Source organism: Fonsecaea multimorphosa, assembly GCF_000836435.1.
Source record: "Fonsecaea multimorphosa CBS 102226 unplaced genomic scaffold supercont1.2, whole genome shotgun sequence".
Taxonomy (NCBI): Eukaryota; Fungi; Ascomycota; class Eurotiomycetes; order Chaetothyriales; family Herpotrichiellaceae; genus Fonsecaea; species Fonsecaea multimorphosa.
In genome coordinates, this window is record NW_015971636.1 from 102,038 (window position 1) to 121,266 (window position 19,229).

A 19,229-nucleotide genomic window follows, 5' to 3' on the forward strand; every position below is an offset into this window, starting at 1 on the left:
CCTCTCCATGTTTCTTTCGTTCTCAGCGGCTTTGTATCGCTGTTCTCTCCACGTTCAATCGCGTACCATTGGCCATGTTGGACACCCCCAGGACAGCCTGGTGATCCCACGGGCCTCCACAACTTTTTCCACCGGATCGCGGCCATGGTGTTCCTCATGAAGCCTAGCTCTCTGTCTATCCGATGAGATAGCCGTGGATATTCATCGCGGCCGTCGCCCTGGTGCGGGGGAACGAAATGGCTCTCTCTGGGATCTCGGACAAGTCAAAGTAAGGTATGGGCTACGATCTTCTTATTGCTCAATACTTGACTCTGAGTTGTCGGTTAATCAAGGCCATCTCTCGTGTGCTGTTTCCTCTGTCACTTTTCCATCATGTCTTCTACCAGCGAGGACTGCCTCAAAGGCAACCAACAGTCCTAAACTATTTCTCGGCCAGGACGCCAGGTGCATGTCCAATCTTCAAGGACAATCATGGAAGATCGTGTCGAGGTGGACGAGATCTCGAGGATTCAGAGAGATATCCAGAATGAGAAGGAACATGTCGTCGAGATTGACACCTCCACCGGCGACATCCCTCTAACGACGTCGAACCTGCAAAAGTCTGCCGGTGTCCTTTCAAAGACGCTTTCTAGAGTCCGGACGCCCGATATTGCGGATCCCGGGCCACCACCAGATGGAGGGTTCAGGGCCTGGGCGACGGCCTTTGCTGCGCATTTGGTCATATTCAATACCTGGGGCTTTATCAACAGCTTTGGGGTATTCCAAACCTACTACGTCCAGGTAATGAGAATAGGCGATCCGAGCGCAGTGGCGTGGATAGGGACCACCCAAGTCTTTGTCTTGTTTGGTATGGGGACTTTCACAGGGAGAGCCCTCGATGCAGGCTTCTTCAACATCCAGTACATTGGCGGAAGTGTCGTCTATATTGTGGGCTTGTTTTTGCTCAGTCTGTGCCGTGAATACTGGCAGATCTTCCTGGCCCAGACTCTCTGCGTTGGATTTGGATATGGGCTGGCATTTGTTCCAACCCTGGCGCTGTTGAGCACTTATTTCGCCCACAAAAGGTCCACGGCTTTGGGTATCGCCGTGACAGGTTCGGCGACTGGCGGTCTCGTGTTCCCTGCCATCGCCGAAACGATGTTGCCGAAGGCTGGTTTCCCTTGGACTATTCGTACCATGGCATTTGTGCAGCTCTTGCTCGCAGTCGTGGCGTTTTTGTTTCTGAAAGTGAGTAGCTGACTCTGGTCGATCGTGATGGGAGCTAATCTGTTCTGACAGCCACGTTTACCGCCACGCAAATCCGGGCCAGTGGTAGAATGGTCAGCGTTCAAGGAGGCACCATATACGCTCTACATCATCGGTTCGTTCCTTTATTTTTGGTCCGTCTATGTTGGGTTTTTCTTCATTGGTAGTTTTGGCAGGGACGCCCTAGGGACTAGTCAAGCCACGAGCATCAACTTGCTGATGGTTATGAACGGCGTGGGAGTGCCTTCACGCATTCTCCCTGCATATATCGCTCAGAGATGGGTCGGTGCATTGAATTTGATGATCCCCCTTGTCATTGTGGCTGGTATGATTCTCTATTGTTGGATGGCGGTGGATTCGGTGACTGGGTTGTGGATCTTCTCAGTGGCATATGGCGTTGTCGCCGCCGGGATCCAGGCTTTGTTTCCTGTGGTGCTCACCAGCTTGACAAGTGATCCGAAGATGATAGGTGTTCGTACGGGCATGGGGTTTAGTATCGCGGTAAGTTGAACCTTTGGCCTTATAAGCACTGTCCTAACCCCAAGTGTGTCCTAGGGCATAGCAGTCTTGACAGGACCCCCTATAGCAGGAGCGCTGATACAAAGCGAGGGGGGACGGTTTACTGGGTTGCAATTGTTCTCGGCAACAAGCATGATGGCGGCGGCAGTGGTACTGCTGTGTGTAAGATGGGTGACTGTAGGATGGAAGCGAGCAAAGTTATAGGAGGGTTCGTGGGATTCCTGGTGGCCCCTTCCTCGCCCGTATCTCATCACCATATCTGCGATACTAAATATCTGGTATCACTCTGGCATAGTATTCGAGGTCTAGACAAGAGGATCAGCCAGAGGGATGCTGGCGGTGCTTGGATCTGTTCAGGGAGCGCCAGCCTTGTATCGCCACCACAGAGCGTGGGAGCCGGTGCTGATTGGTGGGACGAGGCTGGCGGTTCCAGTGACAACTCAGCGGCATCTCGCACCTCTGGCTCCTCTGGCTCCTCTGGCTCCTCTGGCTCATTCTATTTCTCTCTTTCTTCAGCATCTTCAACAAGTGACTTTCTCTTCTCTCTCGCTACCTCAGGAGGACTCTGTGGCATCGGTCTCTTTACTGGGGAATCGTGTACCTAGGTAGGTTGACCCCCTTTTTTGCTCTTCTTCCCCGCGTTTGGGCACAAAGAAATCTTTTGGTTGCAACCTCGAGGCCACCGCCCTTTGTCCCAGTCACATGCCCGCATTTCCTGCCTCCTATCCAGTCTGAACGAGGGTTTTGCTAATCGCACTTTCAAGGACAGCGCGTCTTGCAAATTTACCTACCGAGTCCAGCTTTCTGTTGAGCTACACCGCAATCAGCAGCCCTTCCACACCAGACCTCCCGCCCCGCTGCTCTTCTTCACCACACACTTCCCTGTGTACGCTAGACTCTTACACTTTTCACCATGGCTCCACGAGGACGAGGAGGAAAATTCTCAAAGCCCACCAGAGGAGGTATGTACACCCTGATTCCACCCAAAATCCAACCCGTCCACACCACCACCAGTTGGCTGACTCTGAACCGCAGGTGGCAAGCATTTTTCCCGTGACCTGCAACCTCTGGACAAAGAGGGAAACCAGATGGGCATGTGGCGAGAACCAGGAGAGCGACCAGAAGAGCCCTCAGAAGAGGAAGAATCATCGGAAGAAGAGTCTTCGGAAGACGATGACGAGGGAGCCTCGGCAGCGCAGCCCTCGTCAAATGAGCTGAGTCGGGAACAACGCAAAGAGCTCGCTCGCAAGAAGAAGCAAGAAGCCATTGCAAAGAAGAACCAGAAGGCCGCGGCCGTCGGGGACCTGCCCAGTACTTCTGAAGATGAAGAGGAGGAAGATGACGATGACATGCCGGCCAACCCCAACCACACGCAAAAGGCAAGGTCGCAGGCACGAGCAGTCACGGGCCCCAGCGGCGAAGCACCAAAGAAGACGGAGAAGGAGAATCTCAGCAGGCGGGAACGAGAAGCCATTGCTGCACAGCAAGCTCGGGAGAGATACCAGAAGCTCCACGCGGAGGGCAAGACCGACGAGGCAAGGGCAGACCTGGCGAGACTGAAGTTGATCCGCGAGCAACGCGAGGCCGCTGCGGCACGGAAACAGGCCGAGAAGGAGGAGAGAGAAGCCCGCGACAAGGAGAAGAACGACCGGGAGGCTAAGATGAGAGAGGCGGCGCTGGGCACTGCTGGCGCAGCAAAGTCGGTCAAAAAGGGCAAGAAATGAGGGAAGCTCCTCCGCACTCATCAGCCCCCGAACCTCCACACGACTACTGTACAGATTTGGGGAGGCGTGCGGGATTGGATCTGCCGAAAACCAGATGGAACCCATGGGTTGCACAGACTGGGCGCTCTGGGGATGTCTTGGCTAAGTGGTTGCAATGATCGAGATCGAGGTCGTCTCGTCTCGAGGTCTTCACTCTCTCCTTTGTTACAATGTCTTTTTCTGTTTATGCATCAGCGGAAGGCTGGGGGTCGGTATAGAGCACAGACGATATGATGATTTGATTATGAAGATGATGACGATGGTGGTGGAAGGCAAGCGAGGATGGGAGGAAGCGAGACGAGACAGATGTCATGATTTGAGAGCATTCGCACCTTTACTGATAGCTCAGCTCAGCTCAGCACAAGCAAAAGTCAGAGCGAGAGATGAAAAAGAAAATCTTCGTCCCAAGTGTGCTTCTCCTACGATATTATTCAGATCAACTCCATTTTTGGCTCAATCTGCTCGATACTGTAAAAACCACTTGTCCGTTCCACCAAGGACGGTATCTACAATAATCCCGCACAAGTCAGCTACATACACCTTTTCCTCAAAACCATTGTCTCTTGACTCTTTTGTTCCCGTACAGTGGCTTTTCTGTACAGCTAATTGCGGAGTAAGGTAGGTAAGTCCCGAGCACGGGAAGGTAATTAGTTGTGCGCGGACACACATTCTGCAGTGCAGGACAGGTCAGGTCAACGGGGTATTTTCAAGCTACTTGCCCTGGATAACATATCTACATACATACATACATACCTATCTACCTAGGTAAGTATGTCCCGAGTACGCCCTGCAGGTGGCACTGCATTCCATACACATTGACTACACACACAGCGCCGCCGCCTATATCCCGATCGTGATTGACAATCCCATCAATCTCAGCAGATATCATCAATCATTGTTGGCAGAAGGCAAGGATAGCGACACCGACGACGACAACAGCAATAACAACAATAACAACCACAACAAGCCCTGTAATCCTGACATCTTGACAAATGCACCGCAGCACACATCCCAGTTGCATGACACACACACCGGACAAGTTTCTCGGGTTGGGTTGGGTTGCAGAACCTCGAATTCCCGTCTCTCGGGCCCTGTCTATTACACTGGGCTCTGGCCTCTCTTCTCTTGTCAGTCAACGGTATCGTTGCGTCGTGTACGTACTGGCGCTGTACCACTCCGGAAACAGGTCGCGGGACGAGTACATGCTCGCCTTCAACTTGTATTCGTTGCCGCTGGTCAAGTCGAGGTGCGTGTAGGCGTCGCATTTGTAGTAGATTGTTTTGAGAGCAGCATTCGTGCCGGCAGCGCTGGGCGGTCCGTCGAGGTTGGGGTTGAGCAGGCCGAGATCTTTCATGCCTTGTACCACGCGCTTGACATCTACCTGGTCCGAGAAGTCCTGGGTGTAGATGCATATCAATCTCAAACCTCTGTCTTTTCCACCATCGTCGTCGACCATCATCTCTCCGTCTCCTCTGGCAGTAGCAGTAGCGACTTTAGCCGCCGTGCCCAACTTGCCCTCCCACACCGCGCGCGCGACAACCGCCCACACGGCATCAACTTCCTCTTCCCGCAGGAAAAGCATCCACTTCCCATCCGTGACACCTTGTGCCTTGGCCAGCTCCCTGATGTCGCTTTCCAATTCCGAGCGATCGGGAGGTAACATGCGCGTGATCGCGCCGGGGGCTTTCCCGGGATTCTGAGACTCGAGCTCATGTTTGCGGGAGAGATACCTCTCTAAAAGACGCAGTCCGAGTTGGCGGAATGTGGCTACATCACCGCCTCCGGACTCGGGACTAGAGCTCGTGGTCCGGGACTGTTTGCCGCGTGCAGGGGGGTAAGGGTTGGCAATCCAGATCCACGGCCCGCCTCTAGCGGAGACGGGAGTGGTGGTCGAAGGAGGCAGACGGGTGAGAAACTCAGATACGGACTCGGAGAGTTGTTTGGCGGATGGCATGCCCTCGTAAAAGTTCTGTCGCGGCGCGCGAGAGTCGTCTACCATGTCTTCATCCACTTTGGCGTCAGGTTCTTCGGGACCTGCGGATGCATTGGCTCTGGTGTCGATTTTCATTACCCTATCTCCATCCCCATCCAAAGCCACTCGAATCTCCCCTTCCCCCTGCTGCAGCTGGACACTTGGACCATCATTATCATCTCGCGTCGGCTGGCCTGCTTCCTGTTGGTTCCTCAGGGCAAGCTGCTTTGCGCGTTGGTGTCTGGCGGCAGCTTCTTCGTGCCTTCTCGCTCGTTCCCTCCCTCTCGCGGCAGCCACCTGGGTGCTCCATTCGTGGATGGTCCAATATTTCTGGGGATTGTATGATTCGGCTAGTTTGTGGTATGTCGACTTGGTCTTCAAGCTCCCTGGGTAGTGGCAGAGGACACGAGAGATCAGATGAACAAGCCCTCCCAGCATGATGAAAGGGCAGGGCAGGATGCCCGCTCTCGAGACTAGGTAGGGAGGCTTACCGTGGAAGTCTGATTCATCACTGAAGACGTCGTCGGCGTCCGCGATGGCCACAAAATGGCCTCCTGCCACAGGGTCGGAAGTGTTAGAAGCAGTGCTGGACAAAGACGCAGGTGCCATGATTCAGAAGTGGCGGGGTCTCGCGAATGTGCAAAGCACCATCACAAGTCAAAGGCGTTGTCTTTACAATGCGAAATCAAACAAAAGGAAACGCCGAGACGCAGTAGAGCAAACGAACAACATGCTGGAAGGCGCGACAGAAACTACATAAACGAAGGCAAGGCAGAGGAGTTGGTGGCGGTCACGGCTGAGGTCGCTAGGCTAATCGTCAGGCTGAAACAGCATCGCTAAACTGAAGGCTGAAGCCATCTGAACAGGGGTCTTAGATGTCTCTATCAGCGACTTCAGATGACTCTTGCAATGGCCCTGAGAGAGTCGAGAGATTCCATCTCCAGCTTGAGAGCATATTCGTGCTCATCCATGTGTCCCCAAAGGTCTGCGTTGCTTCCCGTCGCCTTCATGTTTTCAACAACCCCCAGGAAGCTCTCGACTATCCCTGCATATCCAATGCCTGCGGCCGCTTTCAGCGACTTGAGAATGTCATTAGATGAGGCATTCCTTGCTGTGGCCACCTGACAACTGCTCCCCTCTGTCAAATTGGAGAGAAGTAGCTGATGTCGTAGTTCCAAAAGGTCAAAATCAGGCGCCGGGCTGTCATCAGCCATTTCTTGATCGACAGAGTGAACACTCCTCTGCAGCCTTGAATCACGGCTCTGCCTCTCCCTTAGACTGCCACGACTCTGTCTAGTCATAGAGTGAGATGATGATCTTGGCGTGAGCATGACTGATGAGGACGAATATGAGACATTCGGACTTTTATAGGTAGCATTCGGTACGTCCACGCCACGCTGCAAGTCCCTAGATCCACTCCGCAGAATGTCTGGCAGGGTTTTCCACAGTCCCAGCTCAAGCAGGACGCAACCGACACTGAAGATATCGAAGCTCTTGCGATATGAAACCCTAGAGCTGCCCATAGACAGCGGGTGACGATAAAGGTTGTTTTCAAAGTGTGACCCGGTAGGCTCCGTAAGTTCGTTTGGATGGTCTACTCTTGCATAGACATAGCCCGCGACGTAGATCGGGGAAAGCAAAATATCTTCATCGGATGCATTGTTCGATTGTGGTCCTCGGATGAAGAGAATGTTGTTGGACCGAAGCTCCTTGTGCAGCCAGTCGGCAGTATGAATCTGAAGCAAAGTCTCCAAGAGTGTAATGGCGTAGGAGAGTCGAAGATTGAGTGACGGGGTCTCCATTGGTCGTTCTAGCATATCTCGCAAGGTGTACATACTAGGCAATGATGGTGGATCCATGTGTCTGCTGACAGGGCTTTTCTGCACTGCTGGAGGGTAGACGCTGAAAGGAAGATCAAAGACATAGGCGTATCGGTCCTTTGCGGACCAATCTTTGATGTAGCCACGGCAAGGCAGACTGTGGAAGGACGGTTCAAGTTCGTGCAAAAAGGCTGAAACGCGGTCCAGTCGGTTCTCGAGCTGCAAGAGCTTGATGCCTCCACCGCTCTTCCACTCGAGAAGTACCGGCTCACGCGCATACCAAGCAAAATACCGATTGCCCTCCGTCCGCGAAGAATCGCAGACGAGCTCCGTCGAGTTCAGCCTCATCGACATCGACGAGGCCGAAGGTGATGTTGCGATTGAGACGGTGGAGAGAGAAGAGTGCAAGTCTCTGTTGGTAGGGGTCCTCCGAGGATCAGGCCCTCGGATGGTTGAGTGACTGTCTGTGCATGTTTCTGTCACCCCGAGAAGAAGACCCTGTCGTTTCAAGCGAGCAGCAGCGGGAACAGCCCCCTTGGAGAAAGAGGAATTGTGATCGCGACCAATGACACCTAGCTCTTGTTCGTTGGCAGTTTTGACGACAGTTGTCCGCAGGAATACGTCAAATCTCTGTTCCATCTTGATCTGTCTTTCGTGCTCAAGGAATTGCCGTAGCTGGTCGACAAAGACTTTGACATCCTCCATCAATTTGCGAACATTCTTCTCCTCAAAGGCAATCCATGTCCACTTCCTCCAGCCTGGTTTGTGTCCAAATAGCTTTGACAGGCTCTTTCGCTGCTGCGGAGGTAGCCTGAAATCGACGGAATTGCACTCGTCGGGGTCCAGCATTTCTGTGCCCTCTCTAATGTCCAGATTGTATCGTTTTTTGAGCCCGTTCACATCTAGAAGGAGATTCTGCAGTCGTTCCAAGATCTTTGGTACCAACCGAGCATCTCGGGCGTTCATCCGAAGGTTTGGCGGATCATCGAACAGGCCAACTTCTTCGGCCCATGTCTGAAGCTTGTGCTCTTCGAGCTCGATCATCAAGCTTACTACCTTCACATCACGGTCGTGGCTACGCGCTCGGCGTAGCAGCGTAAAACCTTTGATACAACCTTGCAAACAGGCGAAGGCCAAGGTCAACAGGCCTGCAATGCCTGTGGCTGTATCGAGGCCATTCATGTTGAACCACTATAGCATTGCATCGGTTAACCGTGGACAGTCACAGAAGATAACCACTGCCTAAAGGCTATGAGTGATGAATAGCAAAGTAAGATGTCGTTAGTCAATAGATCAAAGGTGGCGTTCACTGATTATGGGTGGCATTTCGGTGCGCAGAAATAGCACCACACTGTCCTTCATCTATTGCTGTTAACGATATTGTGATAGAGCGGCCACCTTGTCAAATTCAAGGACAATCCAGCTCCATTGGATAAGGTACACTGTGTTAGATTGTCCCACCAGATCTTGAACTGGGATTGTCAGGTAGGACGCGTGGAAGACTTTGTAAGGCAGTCTTGTGAGGGATTCTGGAACATATATGTTTACCTCGCAGGCGGCTGCCACCCAGGGTCCAGGCCTCAAGGGCGTGCCTGGAGTATGGGAATATCATTCCTCTTTGCAATTGGGGAACCCTGGGAGGGAGATTGCAAAGGATACGGTAACAAGGCGCATGCTGGGAAAAGTCCTGGCAGGCTTCAGCCATGAGGGCATGAAATGAGGGGCTGGCCGCTGAACCAGCCAGCCATCTCCCCCTCTCTTCCTCTAGACAAGTAGCTGGCCAGTCTTGCCAGCGCACAGATTGGTGTGCCATGCGGGCGGTCATGGAATTCGTCGCGCTCACCGCCGCTACCCACCTGAAATCCCAGATAGGCACTTCATTGCGTCCAAGGCGGAGGTTGGCACCAGTGTCGTAGCCTATCAGTTCTCACGTCCTCTTACAAATGTCCTCGCGCCAACAAGGCAAGGCAGATTGATGCCTTGCGGTCGGTTCGTGATTCTTGACTTCTTCATTGTTAGTGACATGCTTCAGCCTCACCGGTTGTAAACATGTGTCATCGCTTCATCCACATACAGCGGAATGATGAATCGCTAACTTGATCACTGTGGAGCAATCAGCATGCAGTGTTGGCTCGATCGTCAATCAACTGGATTTTCACGGCCGCTGTTCTCTCTGCCCGAATCGCTCAGTCCCTTCATTGGTTGAGAGGGTTGAGAGGGCCTGGGGCCTCTTCGCGTGTCTTGTCTTTTATCAAAGTGGACAATTGGGCGCCAATTCTGACCCCTCTCGCTCTCTTACCATGGCGCGATCTGGTGCAATGGCACCGCGGCTCATATCCGTCATCGGTTGTCTCCATGTCGATCGTATAATGATCACCGACCATATACCAGAGCGTGGAGAAAGTTACAGGGCAAAAAGATATCATGAGGCATTAGGAGGGAAAGGAGCAAACTCGGCCATCGCCGCCTATCGAAGCTGCCATGCCCGGCCCCCTGAGGGAAAGTTAATCTCGTTTGATGAGCGGATCGACTACTCCAATGAGAATGAGATTGAAGTATGTATGGTTGGCGCTGTGGGAGACGATCAGTACGCGCAAATGTTTGAAGATGCGTTGCAAGAGAACGGAGTCGATGTGTCGCGCCTCCAGAAGGTCGATGGCATGACTGGGGTGAGTTTTGTCCTGGTGGAAAACGCCACTGGCGAGAACCGCTGTACCTTTGCCAACAACGCAAACGATGCTTTGACCGCCGGCTACTTCACCAACGTCGACAGTCTTGCCAACGGGAGGCGACCGGATCTGGTCATCGCACAGATGGAACTCGATCGCTCCGTGGTAGAGCAGATGATTGCCACTGCCGGCGCTGCGGGCATCGAGTTTCTGCTCAATGCAGCCCCTGCACTCAACATCCTGAGCAGGCTCTACCCGTTTATCACACACCTGTTGTTGAACGAAACAGAGGCGGCCACCATGTCTGGCCGAGAGGTCGAAGAGGTTAACGACGAGACGTGGCAAGAGATAGTCGAGGAATTCCTTGATCAAGGCGTGGAGAACGTGGTCATCACCTTGGGTGCTCGCGGTGCCTTCTTTGGCAGAGCCGACGAGTTTGGCCACGTCAACGCTTTCAATGTCGATGTCCTGGATTGCACGGGCGCAGGGCAAGTCTCTTCCTGGGTCTAACTAGTACTACCGACCAACGCTGACAACGGCCTCAGGGACACATTCACGGGCGCGTACGCGACGGATTATTTGCGACAGAAGCAAATGGGGCAATGGGAGATCAAAGAGGCGGTCACGCGTGCTTGTAAAGCAGCGGCATTGACAATCGGGCGCATCGGCGCCCAGGAAGGGATTCCTTGGATGGACGAAATAGACAATTTCGAGGAGAACGAACTGTCTCAGACAGGGGTGGAAGCTGCTTCCCAATCTGCCACGAGTGCTTCCGAAGAATTGTGAGCACAGTATGAGGTATAAAGAAATCACACCACGTGTATTCCTCCCGAAATTGTGGGCTACCGAAAGAAATGGGCCAGAAGAAAACCCCTCCTGATGTTGCCACAGAATCCATGCTCCTGCGATCATGCACAGCTCAGGCAAAACAATGCATCTCCCTCGCGTCGAAAATTTCTCTTGACGTCTCGTGCTTCCAGTCTCTGCATGCGGTCTGCGGCCAGCATGCCCTGATGTTGTCGAATAAACCAAGTCAGCAATTTGGACATTGCGCGGAAGAAAGTCAACGCGATTGTTGACGACTGTACGAAGTCCCAGAAAACATACCTTCGTCTGCTCCAGCAAAAGGAACCTAACTTCTGCAGGTCCGTGGTCCGGGAGTGCGTCAAGCCAGGTGTAAATTGTCTCTAAGTTCGTCCGAAAGGCATATCCATTGTCGTGGTGAGGGACATAGCGTGCATCACGGTACTCTTGCAACGACCTGTGCTGCCTGACGGTGAGCATTTCGCTGAAGACACATCCCAGAGCAAAAACATCGGCCGCGCGTCCTCGCTGCGGTACTGGCTCCGGTGGCCAGTACACTGGGGTGCCCACAATGTGCTCATCAGACGAGGTGCTGCGTTCCATGTAGGAGAAATCTATCGCACTGCCAAAATCGGCCAGGTAGGGCTGATGGTCCCGGATCAGTATGTTCGAAGGTTTGATGTCCTCATGTTTGACTCGTTCCTGATGTGCAAACGCCAGTGCCGAGGCCAGGCAACCGAACCATTGATCGAGGTGCCTTGTCTCAGTCCGCGGAAAGCCCTCACATTTGACCTCCAAGAAATGTCGCAGGTCGTAGTCGCCAACTGGGAGCATGATGATGGAAAAGGTAGTTTCGTCCTTGACATAGAAAAGCACAGGGGCAATGTGATGGTGACGCAGCTTGTGCATGATGGCTACTTCGTTCCTGACTTGATTTTCAATAATGGTCCTTGCGCGATGGTTGTTTTGGACCCGGATGGTTTTCTGAGCATAGATGCTGCCTGTAGTGACCTCGCGGACTTTGGAGACTTGGCCATAAGTGCCAGTGCCCAGCGGTTCAAGCCACTGGAACCTCGTGCTTGTGGTCACACCAGGATGTAGATGGTCCTGGCCCTGATGTGGCAATCGAGGCAGAGATCCTGTTCCTTCTTCTTCTCCAATCTGTTTCACTACTTCTTTCCAGTCTTCTAGCGAATTTTGAAAGAGCTCTGACGCAGTCTCGACCCGAGATTGAAAGGTTTCAAAAATAAGCCCTAGGAGGATCAGTCCTGACCTCGTTAGATGATGGATGGCGTGATCTTACCGGGAGGATGGGACGCAAATTGACTTAGCATGATGCTGTAGCACTCTATATATTCTCTGAATACTGCCTGAAGAGGTTCTTGCACCCGTTGTCGGGTAGGAAACTGCGCTAGCTGCGCTCCGAAGGGTTTGAGGGCTGAGTTGAGAGGGTTCAGCTGTTCGAAGATGTCTTTAAGAGACACGTCTGCGTCAAGCGCGGCCTGGGAAGATTAGCCACGGTTGTTAATAATGGCATCCTGCGCGGTCCGACCTGAATGGTTGCAAAAGCAAGTTGCCAGAACAAATCACTGAGTGTGTCTGGTGGCTGGAGATTTTGAGCGTCGTCTATTGCGTTGGTGAACCTTGTGATGGCACCATGTTGTCGAGAGAAAAGGTTAAGAAGTCGCTGAGCGTTTGGTTCATTGTGATCGTTGCAGAGAGACTCGAAATTGTCCCTGAACTCTTCTTCGCTGGAACAAGGTGTCGGTGTGTTCTCGCCCAGTAGAGCTTCTTTCAAGTCCGTGATCAGACTGGACCACGTGTCGGCTGGGGCTTGGGATTCAGAAGACATGAGACAGCCTGGCAGTCGCAAGGGATTTGGTCATGAAGCAGGCTTGGGCAGGGGGACACTATGCTGGACTTCTGATTGCATCTCTTCTTTGGATTGTCACCAGGCAAGTAGATGAAGTGGAGGGTTGCTTGCCAACGATTCAGAGAGACGGCCCATCGGGCGCAGGCACTACTTACATCACAACCGGGCTTGGGACTGACCAGCTGGGCCTCACTCGTCACCCACCTGTTGAGCGCAGTGTGCCTCGAGCCGAGGCGTAGCCCGATAGGCTCCTATCTTGTGGCTAGACAGCTCAGCGACACCCAATCATGTATCCAGGGTCGAATACAAGGACACAATCCTCGAATAACAGGAGTGGAATTCTGCAAAGACACAGCCATCGACCATCAATTCGTCAGGGGAGCCAGGCAGGTAATATGGTTTTTTCCCACCCGATTGCCATGATAAGAGAATGGTTATTGCCCAGCATTGGATGAAGGCGGGTCACTAGTATTCAGGACGCAGCGAGGCAGGTAACCAGCATTACTTCGCGGGGGAAGGGACACAGCCTCAATGGGCCCACCCGCCTCTGGTTAGGGCCGTTCCGCCCAATCGTCTGAAGTCTGGAGTCTGGCGAGTAAGATAGGTAATATGGTGGGTGTACGGAGCACGTAGGTACCTAGGTAGGCATGAAGGATGGGTCCGGGTGAAGCCAGGTTTCGGGCCGAGAGCAGAAGGAAGAAGCCCTACAAAAGCTCCAGTGTGGTTAGCTAAATGCCTGTGTCACCTGCATGCGAATCTCGAGAATCTCTGTCTCTGAGGCTCTCCTTGCAAAGGCGTCGACCTAGTGTCAGTCGTTCGCTTACGGCAAGGGACAGAATGATGCTCAAGATGGTCGTGTTTGAGTGGTCTGATTCGGGTTCGGGTTCAGTGAAAGATGGATGAAAGTGCTCACTCGTCACCCGTCAACTGCAATTGAGGATTTAGACGCAGTGAGCAGCCGACCGAGGAAATTGTCAGGTCGGTCACGTGATGTCGGAGTATGGCTTCACGTGATATTACAGTCACGTGATAGTCACGTGATACTCGCTAGCACTTGCCGCGTCTGGCTGGGCGCATCTGGTTGGGTGCTGGGCGCCTGGCTCGTCCCCCACATTTCCCTCTGGTGCCTCCACACGCCCAGTGCATCATCGCCCTTCTACAATCTCGCTTTTTTTTTCATGCCTTTCCCACCAGCGGTGAACCAGTCCTTCAAGTTGGCCTTACACGTCGCATCCATATACACCCAACTTCGGCACTACTAGCGATCTCATCACTCGTCTCATCCCATCACCGCAAACTCGGCGAGCTTCTCCACCTGAGATCTACTACTGCAAAGTAGCCAAGTATATGACGGCCACCACCAAGTCGGCACCCGAAAAGTCATGTGCGCACTCTGACTCACGAACGCTGTACTCGTCCTCTTGACTCTCTTGTCGCAAGAGAAGTGATGAAGCTGTGCCCTCTAGCGCATAAAAACTTCTATTGAGCCACTTTCATTGCATCAGCGCGATCCTGATCGGCTTGACTCCTCAGAAACGGGGAAAAATAGCGCGTTGACCACCGTTCTCCAGCTTGTGCCTGTCGCTGCTGCCTTGGCGCCCTGCGTATACATACAACCTTTATGTCGCCCCGACCTTGACCACCATTAGTATTCAGCCGTGTCATTACATGTTGGGCGAAAGCAAGCATAGCAACAAAACAGGCATTATATCTCAAGGACCATTTGTCGCGCACCATAGCAGATCAGCCTTTCGACCCTTGGTACAGTCCTCTCAAAAGATCTGCCAGATCTAAGTCTCCTGAGATCAAGTCCTAGCACAATGGCCACAAAAACCGACTTCTCAACCCCCGACATACCTCAATCCACCGCTACATTCTACGTCTCAGCCTGCACACGCATCAACGCCCCTGCAAGCCTGGTCTTCCGCACCCTGCGCAACACCGAGACCTGGAAAGATTGGAATCGCTGGATCCCGCGTGTAGCAATCACGTTTCAACCGGATGACGAAGATGACGCCACGCTAGCCGAAATCGAGGAGTTGGTGAGAAACACTTCCATCGCGGTGAATTTTGATTCCGACATCACCGACGGAGCAGTTATGCCCGGCCCGCCAGTCGAGCACTCTACGGCGTTTAGGAGGGGAAGCGGCGGTGGTTTGAGTGTAGGGAACGGAGGTGCCAGACGCTCACATAGCATTGAGCGGCCAAGTAGCCCACCACCCGTGACAAGGCAAAGGTTAGCCAGCAATGCCAGCAGGTTCTCGGGAATCTCACAGAACAGCGTGGACGGGCCCTCACGAAACAACTCAACCACAAATGCCAACGGCACTGGTGCGTTGTCCGCAGCCCAAAAGTATCAAGCCGCGACCGAAGCACGCAGGGCGTCCCTATCCTCGGGCCAATCACCTCCTCCACCTACAGACCAAACCACAAACGCCAATTCCGTCCTGCTCGAGTCTCCCGGGAATGCCTCTCTTCTCATGCCAGCACCTGCCAATACCCAATCGACCGCCCTCGCGGCCAAAGCTTCGCGGCGCAAATCCGCCACTAGCACCCAGCACCGGAGACAGCTACATATCAACGCTCTTTACGGCGAACCCTCTGTGCGGATCCAGCTGGGTACCAAGATGAACCTGTACATGAGAATAAAGCTACCCCACAGCCAAGAGATGAGGGAACAGGGTGTCGTCGTTACCGAAGTCTCGCGTCCGGACGACCCGCAGGACGAACCCGGAAGCCGGGCTGCCGCCCTGATGCGCACCCAGACGCATACGACCTCGATATCCGGCGTGTACAGACTCGTGTGGACCAGCATCAACTCCTACAACCCGCCCAAGAGCTACCCGCGTTTCTTGTTTCATACGCAACGCGTCCACGAAATCAGACCGTACACCAGCGGTGACGGCAAGGAAATGTGCGAGTACTGGGACTGGGAGTGCCAAAAGGGCATGTTGTCAAAGAGGAACAAGAAGGAGAGCGCGTACATGGAGGAGAGGATGGCGGAGTGGGGCAGAAGATTGGGCGAGTTCTGCGAGAGCATGGGCGGCGCGGTCGAGAGGCGGGATTTCGTTGGATGAATCTGGAGATGCTAGACCCCAGGCCTCCGGGCCTCGGATGAAGATGAGATTTTTGCCCCCTCAGCACAGCAATCAAAATGGCAGAGGGGTTGGTGGGATTGGAGGCCGGTCCTGTATGCGAGGCTTGCATGTACAGCGATCGGTTGGAGCAGACGACATCAGGACCGAGATTTCCGATTACACGACGATGCTCGGACGATAGCTTGATGAACGATGTGACGGTAGTTAATGGCAGTGGATACTACGTTGCGATGAGCTGATGCCAGGAGCTGAGGAAACATATACCCCATACATACCTTTTAGGCGCCTGCAGGTGAGAAAGGGTCCTGGATCCGATGACACGCTTGATATCATTTACAAGTAATGTTACGTCGATAGTATCGATAATATGAAAAATCCGCGGAGGTGCGCAATGTCGAGTGTCGAGTATCGAGTGTCGAGAATCCGGACTCCGGAGCTATGGAATGGATTGGATGTTACCGAAACGAGAAAAGTCGAAAAGAGACAAAAAGACAGAGGGAGTATATACATATATACAAGATTCCCCAAGACAGGCAAGACTCTAGAAGACTAAAGCACTAGAGTCTAGCCCCAATACATCTCTCAGTGGCCCTATATATATATATATCTATAGGTTACCTACTTAGGTACCTAGTATGCTGACGCAAGAGTTAGTTGGTTGATGGATGTGTGATAATCACACGTTGTATACTCCGGGCAACTTGCTGGGTAGTAGGATTATTGGTATACATATGCCACCACGCAGACATATATATACAGAAAGATATATGTGTACAAAAGTCATGTCAAATCCCTTCGATATTGAGGTGTCACTGTGAGCTCCTATAGGAACCTGGAACTTCCAAGTTGTTGTTTGTTGAACTAATACCATTCTTATTTTTTCCAATTTTTTTTTCCCTCCCCTTTTCGGTCTATTCAAGCCGCACACGGCCATAGGTATCACTAATAATATATACTGTGTATTTCCGCTCCGAGGCTCCTATCTCCCATACAAGAGAAATAATGCATCTTAAAGATGGAAACAGGAAATGCATGTACAATGAAACATCCCATGGATGTTACTCTGAAAACAAAACCCCAACGCTGACTCGCTTGGATGCCTTTTTGGAGCCGTTTATTTCAGCCCGATTTTTCTGCAAGGAATACGGAAGTAACGGTGTGCAAGTGTAAAAGGCCGCGACGAAAAAACAAAACCAAAACCAAAAATAAAAAGACATGTCGAAACCTCGCGCAATCTGGGCGGAGGCTAGGGTTGAATCTTGCCCGTTTCCTCATCTGGGACCTCTGAGTTCCAGTCTACCAGCGGGTCGCGGTCCGGCATCTCGGCGTCGTGGGGGATATCCATGGTCATCATGGTTTGGAGGAAAGCTTTGCCCCATTTGACACTGGTCATTCCCACAAGTCAGTCCGGGGTCTGTTATATCAGGCAACGGGCTTACTACCCGGAAGGCGACCACTCACCTCGTCCAGGTATCCACAACCTGCATCATTTCCTTGTGCCTCCGCGCCCGCTCGTCCATGCCCATGTTTACTGCTTGGTTGATTCTCTCGGCAAAGCGGGTTGTGTCCCAGGGGTTGAGGAGGATCATCGATGACGGGGGCAGAGTCTTGATTGCCCCTGCGTACGTCGACATCATCAGGACTCCCTTGCGTTCTTCCTGGCATGCCGCATACTCGTAGCTCACCAGGTTCAAGCCGTCGCGGACAGAGGAGATGATGCACACGTCCGAAACCGCGTAGAGCGCGCAGAGTTGGTCCGGCGGCACAGATCGGTATAGATAGTGGATCGGCGTGTGCTTGAATGTCGCTATGTTTTCTCATAGTCAGTATGATCTGGAGAACACCAACGCTGGGTATATGAAATAGAATCCTACCGTGTTTGCCATTGATGCGTCCAACGAGAAGCTCCACTTCCTCCCGCAGCTTTCGATACGTATCCACATCTCCTCGGGTGGGAATCGCCAACTGGACCATGGCCACCTTGCCCACCCACTCCGGGTGCTCTGTCAGAAAGCGATCAAAGGCCTTGAGTTTCTGGGGAATGCCCTTGATATAGTCCAGTCTGTCGACTCCGAGAATGATCTTTTGCTCCTCAAACTCATCACGCAACTTCGCCACTTCTTGCTTGACCTCATCCGTACCCAACTTCTGTTTCCACTCGTCTGCCTCGATGCCAAGGGGGAAGCCATGGACGATCACCTTGCGTCCATTCCAGTGGAGGTCACTCGGGGATCTCGACACGCCCTCGAGGACGACGCGGGCGCTCTCCAGAAAGTCCTTGGCGTACTGATTCGTGTGGAACCCCACCACGTCACAAAGGAGCAAACTCCGGCAAATCTGCTCTCGGAATGGTAGAATGGTAAAATAGTCCTCTGTGGGGAAAGGAGTGTGCAAGAAAAATCCGATCTTGAGATTCTTTTTCTTGCTCAGTCGCTCACGCAGAATACCTGGGAGAAGCAGGAGGTGGTAATCATGGACCCAGATGATGTCGTTGTCCTCCACGTAGGGGACGATGTTGTCGGCAAAGATCTCGTTGACCTCCTGGTACGCTTTTGACCATCTCTCATCCGAGCCAGCTCTGTCGGGCATGCGATGCAACAGCGGCCACAATACCGAGTCTGCCAGTGTCTAGTCAGCGATAACAAAGGAATGGCGAGATGACACAGGTCCAAGAGAAGAGGGATGGTGACGAAGACGATGACGGTACGACGTACTTGAGAAGCCGTTGTAATGCATGTCGGCAAGTTCTTCTGCCAGGAAGATGGGGACGGCGTTAAAGTTGTCTTGCAGATGGCGGCGTACTTTGTCCTTGTCATTGCGGTGTACATCGATGCCTGGCCAGCCGAACCACTTGAAGTCAATCGCCTTGGCCAAGCCCTTGAGTCCCGAAACCAGACCACCAGAAGACATGCTGTACTCGAACTCGCCGTCTGGAGTGGTCTTGATAGAGATGGGCACACGGTTGGCCACGACCAGAACACGGCCTTCGAAATCCGGGTCGATGTTGTCCATGATGTCGAGGCTTCGGCGAGAATATCCTCAAGAGCTATACGATAGAGACTGAGGTGAGGAAAACAACACGAAGAGTATCTTATAGAACTCTTTTTGGGGGGGCTCTGACTGAAGTGAACAATGGACATTTGCATATGCAACACAATTTAGTTTGATATTAGGACCCTAAGTGTGGTAGGCCCCGGTGAGCAAATGATGTCAGAGTCAACAAGCCAGAATATCTTGATGTGGCCTCTTGCATGGAGTATGACGAGAAATACCTACTAGGTACAAGCAGCCAAGAGCAGCTCTGGGTGAGGCCAGGCCAGTCGCACGGTATTGAAAGCCGGACACAGGGTGGAGGGCTGTTCCATTTCTCTTCTGGGCAAAGGATTTTCGCACGTTCTCAATGTCATGCCATCCAACGGTCGCTGAGGGGGGCCACTGGCTGTCTCTCTGGCCTAGATTGACGTTG

General features: G+C 52.8%; 8 protein-coding genes across 8 annotated transcripts; 4 read left to right on the forward strand and 4 right to left on the reverse strand.

The window, feature by feature from the left end:
- Window positions 1-471: 471 nt before the first annotated feature.
- Window positions 472-1,968, forward strand: Z520_00986 (uncharacterized protein; the record flags this gene model as incomplete). The annotated part of the gene is made up of 3 exons (XM_016771504.1): window positions 472-1,227; window positions 1,279-1,746; window positions 1,801-1,968. 3 exons carry the CDS (start codon window positions 472-474, stop codon window positions 1,966-1,968), a joined length of 1,392 nt encoding a protein of 463 aa, XP_016636643.1.
- Window positions 1,969-2,677: 709 nt separating this feature from the next.
- On the forward strand, window positions 2,678-3,488 carry Z520_00987 (uncharacterized protein; the record flags this gene model as incomplete). Its single annotated transcript, XM_016771505.1, has 2 exons — window positions 2,678-2,726; window positions 2,800-3,488. The coding sequence occupies 2 exons, from the start codon at window positions 2,678-2,680 to the stop codon at window positions 3,486-3,488; spliced, it is 738 nt and encodes a 245-aa protein (XP_016636644.1).
- A 1,171-nt stretch (window positions 3,489-4,659) lies between these two features.
- Z520_00988 (uncharacterized protein) lies at window positions 4,660-6,108 on the reverse strand (the record flags this gene model as incomplete). The annotated part of the gene is made up of 2 exons (XM_016771506.1): window positions 4,660-5,885; window positions 5,991-6,108. 2 exons carry the CDS (start codon window positions 6,106-6,108, stop codon window positions 4,660-4,662), a joined length of 1,344 nt encoding a protein of 447 aa, XP_016636645.1.
- A 284-nt stretch (window positions 6,109-6,392) lies between these two features.
- Window positions 6,393-8,501, reverse strand: Z520_00989 (uncharacterized protein; the record flags this gene model as incomplete). The annotated part of the gene is made up of 1 exon (XM_016771507.1): window positions 6,393-8,501. The coding sequence occupies one exon, from the start codon at window positions 8,499-8,501 to the stop codon at window positions 6,393-6,395; it is 2,109 nt and encodes a 702-aa protein (XP_016636646.1).
- Window positions 8,502-9,619: 1,118 nt separating this feature from the next.
- Z520_00990 (uncharacterized protein) lies at window positions 9,620-10,774 on the forward strand (the record flags this gene model as incomplete). Its single annotated transcript, XM_016771508.1, has 2 exons — window positions 9,620-10,422; window positions 10,534-10,774. 2 exons carry the CDS (start codon window positions 9,620-9,622, stop codon window positions 10,772-10,774), a joined length of 1,044 nt encoding a protein of 347 aa, XP_016636647.1.
- Window positions 10,775-10,896: 122 nt separating this feature from the next.
- On the reverse strand, window positions 10,897-12,644 carry Z520_00991 (uncharacterized protein; the record flags this gene model as incomplete). Its single annotated transcript, XM_016771509.1, has 4 exons — window positions 10,897-10,998; window positions 11,096-12,045; window positions 12,096-12,294; window positions 12,345-12,644. The coding sequence occupies 4 exons, from the start codon at window positions 12,642-12,644 to the stop codon at window positions 10,897-10,899; spliced, it is 1,551 nt and encodes a 516-aa protein (XP_016636648.1).
- Window positions 12,645-14,485: 1,841 nt separating this feature from the next.
- Z520_00992 (uncharacterized protein) lies at window positions 14,486-15,742 on the forward strand (the record flags this gene model as incomplete). The annotated part of the gene is made up of 1 exon (XM_016771510.1): window positions 14,486-15,742. The coding sequence occupies one exon, from the start codon at window positions 14,486-14,488 to the stop codon at window positions 15,740-15,742; it is 1,257 nt and encodes a 418-aa protein (XP_016636649.1).
- Window positions 15,743-17,009: 1,267 nt separating this feature from the next.
- On the reverse strand, window positions 17,010-18,775 carry Z520_00993 (uncharacterized protein; the record flags this gene model as incomplete). The annotated part of the gene is made up of 4 exons (XM_016771511.1): window positions 17,010-17,148; window positions 17,225-17,570; window positions 17,638-18,381; window positions 18,478-18,775. The coding sequence occupies 4 exons, from the start codon at window positions 18,773-18,775 to the stop codon at window positions 17,010-17,012; spliced, it is 1,527 nt and encodes a 508-aa protein (XP_016636650.1).
- Between the last annotated feature and the right edge of the window lie 454 nt (window positions 18,776-19,229).